At 51.1% G+C, this 10,116-nt stretch overlaps 1 protein-coding gene across 1 annotated transcript; it reads right to left on the reverse strand.

Moving 5' to 3' along the window:
- Positions 1–1,650: 1,650 nt before the first annotated feature.
- Positions 1,651–9,162, reverse strand: SMIM3 (small integral membrane protein 3). Its single transcript, XM_067566564.1, has 2 exons — positions 9,051–9,162; positions 1,651–3,533 (listed from the first exon to the last, which is right to left on the reverse strand). The coding sequence occupies exon 2, from the start codon at positions 3,514–3,516 to the stop codon at positions 3,331–3,333; it is 186 nt and encodes a 61-aa protein (XP_067422665.1). The 5' UTR covers positions 3,517–3,533; positions 9,051–9,162; the 3' UTR covers positions 1,651–3,330.
- Positions 9,163–10,116: the final 954 nt, after the last annotated feature.

The raw sequence follows: 10,116 nt of genomic DNA on the forward strand, positions 1-10,116 counted from the left end.
TCTTCTCTGATTCTATGATAAATCTGTGCCAGGGCAGGTCTCTCTCTCCTTCTGTGCCCTAGCCCACCCCTCCCTCCAGCCGTACACCCAGTGGAGAACGGTTATCACAGAATACATCCTCTAGCATGACCATGGATTAGTTTGTATTTAACATTGTTTCTAGCGCAGATGCCATGCCGTTGCTATGGTAACTCAGTAAATACCCAGTGTTACCATAGTATCTACGTGTCCTTCATGGTACGCAGATGTTGGCTCTCTTCTCGTTTAAGCAGCTGCATCTCTCTTGTGGCCCAGATCCCGCTCCACTGGGACTAGGCCCCAAGACCTGTTTAGAGCCCGTTTCCCAACGTTTGTGGTGCCTGGGGTGCCCCCTGTTCCCATTTCTCTCAGCTGCAAGGAGAACAGACACGCTATGCCCAGGGATGGAGCGCTCAGACATGTCAAATCCAGGGATTAAGGAGCAGTGAGCAACACAGAAGATGTTAAACCAAGGTCCCCTCTGCCCAGTCCTGGTCACAGTGCAGGTGGAAGCTAAAATTCCCAGGCGATAACGCCAGCGTCCCGGCTAACAACGTGAAAGCTACGGCTTACCATGGAATGGCAGCTGTGTTCCCCCTACGCCGGCCTGGCCTAACTCATTGCTTTGTAAACTAAAGTGCTTGGAAACACTCTCCCCGTGGACAGGAGAATAATCAGTGCATGGAGCAGAGCCGCTAGGAGTCAAGACGCGGGTTCTATTCCTGCCTCGATCACTGACTTGGGGCCCAACTCCCCCTTGCCTTGCACTTCATGTTGTCATTTCCATGGTCTGAGCACGTTGCACGGCCTGCACCCACGCACATTCCACAGGTGCTTTCTTTCCCAACCTCTCAGCAAGCTGCACTGGAAGATGCTGCCCAGCCTGAGACGACCCTGCAACGAGAACTTCAGCCGTGGAATGTCCCTTTCCAAGATGCATCACTGCATCGTCAGCATCTTTCTATCTCCCATTTGCTCCTCTGAATGCAAGAAACAGGACGTAGGCAAAGACAACAGCTTCCTACCTACGTCTCTGTGGCCTCAGAAACCTGCAAGCTTCCACCACTCTCCCACACCACAGCCTGACTCATATCATTATTTAGCCCCAGCTTGCGTTTGCTGTTTTTAAACCCAAGATGTAAACAAACATCCTGCAGGGCGTCATAGCACCGAGTGGCATGCTATGCTTCTTACAGTGAGGTTGTGGTGGTCACAAGATGTATGGGGAGAGGAGTCACCCAGTCAATTATACAACTCATCCTGCAAATGAGAAAATAAAACCAACAAGCGCTCTGTGTACTATGGATAGGTCTGGTTTTTGTTAAGCATCTAGTTGGGTTTTAGCTTTCCTGTTTGTTTTCCGTCTGCCACTCTTTACTTTATCAAGCATATTCATCTCTCCCTATCTAATCTGGTGTGCTGAGGGTGTACACAACACATTACAGAGCATGGAATAAGAGATGGTCCGTGCCTTGGGGAGCTCCCCATTTCAAACAAGAACAAAGAGAGGATGATGGTTCAGGACAGGCAGCGTGTGCAGGCGAGGGAATCAGTGTAGGAAGGATCTATGGAAGAAGTGAGATACTGCGGGCCCAAAAATACCCTTAGCATGGATGGAACTTCGCAACATCCGCGAGTGTAGGATAAAGTCAATTTATTCTGAGGATTGGTGCAAGATCACAGTTTACATGATGGTGATTTTGCTCCGACACGTCCTATAAATACATTTACTTCACACTTCCCCTATATACATTGCACACCCCCTCCTGTTCCTTTTCTCCCCATAGCTTTATCGTGCACTTCGAAAGGTGCAAACTTGGTGGTTTAAGTGTTGAGTTTTAGTGTCTATGAAAGCAAGCGAGGGCAAGCGATGGCTACAGTGAGGTACAGTCTGGCTGTGCTAATCCCCAACTGCAGCCCCCGCCCCTTCCCCTCCCCCCTGCGGCACCCCTACTATTCCGTTCCTGGGTCCAAAGCATTCCAGGCTTGAGTTATTCCTCTCCTGAGCACTACTTGTTAGCTGGGCCCTATTACACAGAGATTTTCCACTGCACAGAAATATCCCCTGGTAACAAGACTGAGCTTGGCAAAGTCACTGCAGCGGTGCTTTAAATGGATTGTGTTCTCCCCATGAGAAGGGTGAGGGTAAAATAACCCTGTGCTGGTTTCTAGCTTGGAGTCTATACCCTGTATCCAGAGGGTGTAACCAATCCGGACTTGCTGCTAAGTACTAACAGGGGCTCACTTCTCCTTCCTCCCTCACTGCAGGTCTCTAGCTCTCTCGCAATCTGCATTCTCCTGTTTTGTTAACCATTTCCTCCCCATCTTTGAGCGAGGAACAGCAGATAGGCTGCAGGAGAACTACATGGCTTGGGGTTGTTAACGCCATGGAAGGGAGGTGTCTTTGACATTGAGATGGTTGATTCAAATCCAGCCTGGATTTAGTGACTGAACATCCTTACCTCCAGCGGCTGTTGGGAGTCTGTGTACCATGAGGCCAGCTGTCCCTATCATACAAATCACCATCACAACGGACTCCATGTTGGCAATCTCCTACCTAGTACATTTCTGTTACAATGACACCATGTGCTTGCAATGCAGCAAGACCGACACTAGCTGCCTTTATGCAGCGTGGCCATGACTGGCCCTTTCACCGTGTTAATGATGCTGATACAGGCCCAGGCTTTGCAAACCCAGAAGCCAAATGCACACCTGTTTTTGCGCCTCTTTGCATGGGACCCACCTTTCATAGAGTCCCTCCCAAATAAGTTACTTTCACTGAGCCCTGCTTCCCTTCCTGGTCAGGGTGGGGGGCGTTTGGGGCATGCAGACAGGAGATCCCCGCTGTGAGGATTCAGAGGTCTCCAGCCAGCCCCTGCCGCGAGGGAGAGTGGCACGGTGCAAGTCGCTCAACGGCTGGAAACCGTTTCAACAGCTTCGCGCTTGGAAGTTTAACATTTCTTTTGGGGCGCCTGACCCGGCAGCTTCCCCGTCATTGCCGAGTAGCGCAGCTGGGTAAACACGAGGGGGCCATTTGGACTGACACACACGAGGGGACGCCAGCATGTTGAGGGGCAAACAGTTTTGTTGCCAGTCGGAATGAGTGACTTTGGTGCATCTGGGTGACGCACAGGGAGTTCTGCTCCCAGGAACACCGGCCTGTGCTTCCTGCCATGTCCTTGCCGGCACTTGGTCCCCGCCCTTCCATGGTGCTGCCTCATCCTGCAGTCAGCTGAGGGCGCTGGCAGCGTTGCTCATTGTCTTTTCTCCGGCATAGTCTTAGGGAGGCAGCCCCGGCCCCGGGCTCTGTTCTCACACCGCCCCGTTGCGTATGGGGTGAGTCCGCACCCTGTGGATGATGACAGCCGTGGCCGGGCACAGCACCAGGGACGTCATGACGAGGACGGTGGCCAGGATGATCAGCACGATGACCCAGATGTCCAGGATGTGCTTGGGGAGGGCGGCTACGGTAGGGTTTGGGCTGCTCGGTCCTTCCATCCTCCTCCTCCTCCTCCCTGCCATGAAAAGAAAGTTACGGACAAAGCAAGGCGCAGGGCGGCACAGTCCAAAACGGGCCCGAAAAAGACCCTGGCGCTCCCTACGGAGTTATAAACCCCATCCCATCCCCCCTCCTTCACAGTTCCCCCCATCCCATCTTTAACCCCTTCCCTCCCTTCCGGCTGTTACCCCTCCCCATTCCCTCTCCCCACTCCTGGTGGTAAGGGGCTTGGCACCACAGAATCACCAGCTGTCTCGTTCCATCTCGCTCCTGGCCTGTTCCAGCCGGGGCTGAAACCTCTCCCGGTTTCTCAGATCACATTAAGGCCTCAGCCTCCTCCACCCACTTCGCTCCCTTTGTCATTGACAGCGACATACACCAGTGGAGCTGGGCCATAAGCAGGCTAATTGTTCTGGGGGGGGGGGTGATTTTCAAACCCCGCCCTGCACGGCTAGAGCTTGTCTGGTGCTGCTGTCCCTGTGTATTTTGAAACCCTTCTTGCATTTTAAACGTTTCAAAACTTTAGCGCATCAAGGTACCTCCTTGGCATACTGGATTGTTTTTCCCAACATCTCTATCCCTGTGATGTTCTGTGAGAGGACAACATGGCACAGATGTAAACTCATGAACCCGCATTTCAAACAAAGCAACTTGGTTTGATGCTAGAGAAGGGGGCTGGGTGCCAGGAGCTGTGTTTCCAGCTCTGCCATCGACTTGCTGTGTGGCACTGACTAAGTCCCTTACCTGCTATATATATATAATAAATGTATGCAACTCCATTTACCATCTGTTAAGCGGCCCTTGAAAAGCTGCTGTGAGGAGGCCCAGTGTTTGCAATGCTTGGATAAAACCCGCTGTAAAAATACTAATTGTTAATTATGACTGTAAGTATTATTATTATAATATGACTTGAGAGAACAAAGCAGCAACACAGTAAGTCCAGCCAGTTGTACAGTGAGGAAGAAGTAGGTTGCTAAGGAGTGGAAATCTCTGAAATTAGTGAGAAGAGCTCTGTGTGGCTCAATAGCTTGTCTCTTTCACCAACAGACATTAGGCCAATAAAAGATTTTCTCTCACCCACCTTGTCTCTCTAATATCCCAGGACCAACACAGCCACAGCAACACTGCAGATGAGAAATTTAGTGTCTGATTCCACATTGGGGTGACTTTTCGGTATTTTTTTAGGCTGGGATTTTCAAAGGAGACTAGCAAAGTCAGGTGCCCAAATCCCACATAAATTCAATGGAAGTTGGGTACCTAAGCGCTGTGGAAAATTGCAGATGTAAACTCAAGGCCCTGGCTGCCGTGTCATGTCTGTTTGCACTGGGGATTTCCCTGGGAACTAGGGACAGACTATCCAACCAATGCTCTCTATCTTGGATCTAGTTTTCTTGCTTCTCTGGTGGGTTCTGACAACACCGGGCTGTGGGATTCATGCCGGGGCGTCTTCCACTGGATTCAGCTGCCCTGAGGCATCTCCCTTCTCTTCACGTAATTGTAGTTTCCTGAGTCACGGTCGGAGTTAATAGTTTAATTACCAGAAAATCATCAGATGACACCATCAGGTAGGACTGATGTGCTGTGCTCTACCTTTCTGGTCTTTTATCCACCCCCGCTCTCTTCTGCTCCTCTTTCATGTCTCTCCAGTCAACTCCAGGGTGTGCTAGCTTGCAGAGCAAACTTCCCTCTGCCTCCTCCTTCTTTTTGCAGAGTGGCTTTCTCAGAGCAGAGCCCAGGATCCAGGTGTTCTCTTGTTTCCAGAGCTTAGTGAAGCAGCAGGACAATCTCTCTCTCTCTCTAAGGTCGTTATCTGACCCCCATCATCATTGCACTGGAGCACCTCACAGTCTTTTCAGGCACTTATCCCCACACACCCCTGTGAGGTAGGACAGCGCTCCGATTCCCGTCTGACTGATTGGAAACTGAGGCACTGAGTGGCTAAATGACTCACCCGAGATCACACAGAGAGTCTGCGGCGAAGCAGGGAATTGAACTCCCAGTTCCTAGGCTCGTGCCCTAACCATTGGACAACCCTTCCTTTCTAAAAGGGCGGCCGGGAGGGGAGGGGGATAGGACATTAAAAGCAGGGTCAGGGGAGTCCTTGTTTAAACAGAACACACTACGCCAAGGAGCTGTTCTCTGACCCATCTGCTTCTGAACAATCGAGGTGTGCTGGAGTAAACAGCTGTTTGTAATTAAATGCTGAGGGACGTAGATGATGTTTGTTAGTGTTAGGGCTGTTCTGGGCTACACCAGCTAGACCGATCTTCTGGCAGGAGACTGAGTCACTGGCTCTGCTCCCAGCTCATCCAGAGACACACCCCCTCGTGGAACTGGGGGTCATGAGTGATGTACTGCCTCACCTCTCTGCTGCTAAACAAGGCAGGCGAAAGATGTGTCTTTCCCAAGCTCTGAGCAAATACATTTCCCTGGGCAAGTCTGGGGCCCAGACCAGGCTCCACCCACACTGGTGATCCTACGTCACCCACCTGTTTAGGAAGGACGTGTTTGGAAGAGAGGACTGGCTGAAATTGGCACGTGAGTGATGCACATCCGTGCGCTTCCATGTCACAACTTGACAGGGGAGAGGCCGCCTTATGTCATCAGCGGGTTCAGGCACGTTTCAGGGCAAGAATTCGCTAGCACGTTTAAACTGAAGTGAAAAGTTACTCTTCCAGTGTAGTGGAGGCTGCGCTCAGCAAAGATGACCTGTTCTATGTCCCCACCAAACACAGAAATGTGGTGGGGACGGAGTAAAAAACAGACCTCTGGGAAGAACAGGCTTCTAGGAGAGCAGCAGAAGAAAGTTACCTTGGTCAAGGTGCAGTAGATCTAGTAACTCCTAGGGTGGCAAATGGTGCACACGCTTAAGGGCTAATTCTGCAATCCTTACTCCTGTGAGTTGCCCCGGGAAATCCTTAGACTCAGTGAGATGCTATGGTAGTGGGCATTCTAAGTAGATCTCAGCCTAGGAGAAAAAGTATTTCCTCTCTTGCAATCTCAGTGATGTACTTTGTCCATCTCGGCTAGCACGGAAACACAGCTCTGATTCTCTTCCCCGAGGGGTACACTCAGAGTCCAGAGTCCATGATACGTCAAGGCTCATGCAGATTCAAGGGTCAGGCTGCACCCACAGCAGAGCCTTGAAAGGATTTCTTGAAACACAGGCTGTGTTTATGCAACCGCCAAGCCTGGTAATGGCTGCTATGCAGCACATTCACCCTCCGCTACATGAATGCTCATTAGCGCTCTGACGAGTCTGAAGAAATCACCAGCACTCTGCTTAGCACCACAGAGGTTAAAGATGCACAGGGCCCAGAAGGCCATCTAGTCCTTTTCCACTGTCACTGCTTGGGGCTTAAAACCAAATTCAGTAGCACTTTATATGTGGCTAACCTGCCGCAACTCCAATCCGCCCCTCCTTCTGATTTGTCCCATAGGGCAGGACCCAATTTTTGAAAACTGCGCTTGTTGCGAAAATGCATGCTCACTTGAGCACCGACTGTGTGCAGTTCCTGCAGCCATGCATGCAGCTGTGGGAATGTGCATGCAGATGGACAGACAGACATCTAGCTAGTCATCTGCAGGTGCATTTCCTGTGATCCTGTGCACACGTGTGGGGACGGTGCATGCAAATTAGCCTCCAGTTTGGCCAGTTTTAATTCTGAAAATGTGGGGTTCGGTGGCAGTGAGCAGGGTAAAGCCCTGTGCTCCCGTCTTTGGAGATCTGGGTTCGAATCTTAGCCTACAGTCGGTTAAAAAACTTAATGAAAGTTGGTGGCCTTAGTTTAGTCCCCACTGGATGTGTATCAACCTCACCACTCGAAACACCACTTGGCACAACTAATCGAGCACTCTACAATGGAACAGCAAGGGATGTTGCAGTTTAGGACTGAGATGCAGACATAGGCAGAGCTGACAGAGGTGAAAGGTTTGGAACAAAGAGAGGGTGGGACTGGTTAGAATAAATGTCCATGGGCAGAATGGGGCACTTGCATGGAATGCCTGATTCCAGCCTGCCTCACTCTTCTGGGCACTAAATCTCACCCCACTTTATAAGATTTTAAATGTCGCCAGGGAGGAAGCAGCCTGCACTTAAGAACAGATGTTCCTCTCCTCCCCCTTTGTCTGGGGCGAGGGCAGGGCCCCAGTGAGAGAGGGCTCAGAGCAGCTTCCCGCATTCTGTAGCACAATTCTGATACGCAAGGCTTTGCTGTTTTGCTCGATCACACTCACCCACTCCAATCTCAGCCATAGGAAGCTACATGTCCGAGGGTCTATTCCCCACCTCCTGGGCGTCTCTCCTCCTATCATTACCTAATATTTCGCTCTCACTCCCCCAGAAGAAATCCTGGCATCCCAGCTGAGCTGTATAATAATCCCTAAACTCAGGAACCGCACACAGGAAGGAGACTTTTCTTTCCTTTTCAGTTCTTTCACCTTAAACTTTTGTTCATGGATGTTTTTCCCCCTCACCCTTTAATGTAGATAAGCATCTGCAGCACATTGCAGTCCGGGCTCATTCTACACTCCCAAAGGCTCAAGTGGAGGATTGCTGATGGTGTAACTTGTACAGAACCAGTTTTGCTGCTACTTGCTCTCATGGCAGAAAGAATTCTAGCTGCAGGGAACTAATTTCCGAGTGGTCATTTGTCTTCCCCACTCCATTGCTCACACTGAAGTACCTATGCCAGGGACAGCGAGGAGAGCTGCTCCCATGCCAGAAGGCTGAGAGATACCAGTACCAAAGCAGCCATTCAATGCCATATCAGGGCCAGCAACCCTGGTCTGGAAACAAACCTACATCCAAGAGACAATGGATTTGATTCTGAGTTAATTTCTGCTGGTGTCAATCAGTTACTCCACTGACATCGATGGAGTTATGCTAGTGAAAATGAGCAAAGATCCAGCCCAGGCAGGTTATAACTGATGCTGGAACAGCAGCAGTGGATTTCTTAAACTTTTAAACATTCATTTGTAACCTTCTTTCGGAGATGGTTCGGGAATAAATTAGTCACTTTTAGTGAAGAATGACAGCATTATCTGACATGGAGGCGCATGGGGGAAGGACTGAGGCCCCACCAGAAGCTCCCGTTCACCCTGCAGCTCAGCCTTTTCCGTGATTCTGATCAGAGAAAGGAAGGGATAGCTAAAAGGGGAAATGCCGTGACCACAGAATGATAAACAGGAAAGACACGGACACACAGAAGAGATGAGAAATGCACATGCAGCCCTTCACTGTTGGCTGCTAAAGATTTCAGCCACAGTCCACATGCACCCGTGCTTTCCCTTGCTGGAACGAGTTACGGCTAAGACTCGTTTTCAGAAGGCAGAACTGGAATAAGAGACCAGGAAATAAGATTCTATCAAGCTAGAACACTTGGGAAGATGAATCGCTGGTGGATTCAGACACCTCTGCACTGGAGAGTGTTTGAAATTCAGGGGCCAAATCCAAATGTTGCACCTTGAGACATCTCTAAGAACGAGCCGCGGCTGTGCTTAAAAGCTAGTGAAAATAACAGCGAATAGTTACCAGCTGGTGTCCTGAGTGCTCGGCCACTAGGTGACTCCTTGGGAAGAAGAGGAGAGAGACTCAGACGGTCTTTCAAGGTAGCGAGTAGACAACTTTCCGCGCCATGCTGAACCAACCTGCTCACTCGTAATTCTCTGTGTAAGAGAGAAAGATCGCTCCGGCCCTTCTGACTCACTCCGCACTTCTGCCTGGAAGCTCAGAGAGTGAGCGTGGGGGGGACACAGCGCATGTATGTCTCTCTCTCTCTCTCTCGGTATTCTCTCTCTCGCTCTGGTTAGAAAGCTGCTGTGTGCAGCTCTATGTGGCTCTCTGCCTCCACCCTCTCCAGGAAGAGGGAACGTACAGTCTGGCTGAACTGCAGTCGACTCGCTCACTAGTAAGGAAGTCCACTTTTGCCTCCGTCTGGCCCAGTGCCGCCCAGTGGCCATGTGCACACCAGGAAAGCACGCAAAAGGTTTTAAGGGCCCCGCTGCCGGGTTCAGTGTCAGTGTGAAAGCAACGCTTGTCAGGAAGTGGGGCGGGTGCAGCAACCAAATCAAAAGTTTCAAAGCCACAAATCCCACCGACCCCCGATCCCTTCCTGCAAATCCCATCACCCTCCTGCTGCCCTGTGAACTCCATCCGTGCTGCTCCATCCCTGCAAACCCCCTGCTGCTCCCATTCCACCCCCGTGCTCCATTCCCAGGCACCCCGCACCGATCAGGGTCTGCATTTCCTAGCCACGTGCACCCCGCAGAGGCCTGTGTTCTCCAAACCATTTCCTTGCTATTCCTTTGGAAATGTACGAAAGTAATTGACCCAGGGAACTCACTGCCAGGCCGGAGACAGAAGCCGAGAGGGCCAAGGGCCGTCTGCTCATTTCCCCTGCTTCTCCAAGGCTTGGAGCGGCGAGCCTGCTGGGAGGAACGTCCTATCGCATCCACACCGAGCACCACCAGGGCAGGTCCCTTTTGTGACCATTCTCAGGCGCTGCTGGAAATGTGGGGACACCGACGGAGCTGCCTGGAACTGGGGCAGGACCGCGCCGAGTCCCCAGTGGAGAAGGCTGATGCTAAACGAGAGCTCG

Source organism: Emydura macquarii, unplaced genomic scaffold, assembly GCF_026122565.2.
Source record: "Emydura macquarii macquarii isolate MOO-44397 ecotype Brisbane River unplaced genomic scaffold, CSIRO-AGI_Emac_v2 contig_2768, whole genome shotgun sequence".
Lineage (NCBI taxonomy): Eukaryota > Metazoa > Chordata > Testudines > Chelidae > Emydura > Emydura macquarii.

Excerpts from the sequence above, each read along its gene's own strand:
- SMIM3 (XM_067566564.1), bottom strand. The coding sequence starts at position 3,516 with ATGGAAGGACCGAGCAGCCCAAACCCTACCGTAGCCGCCCTCCCCAAG.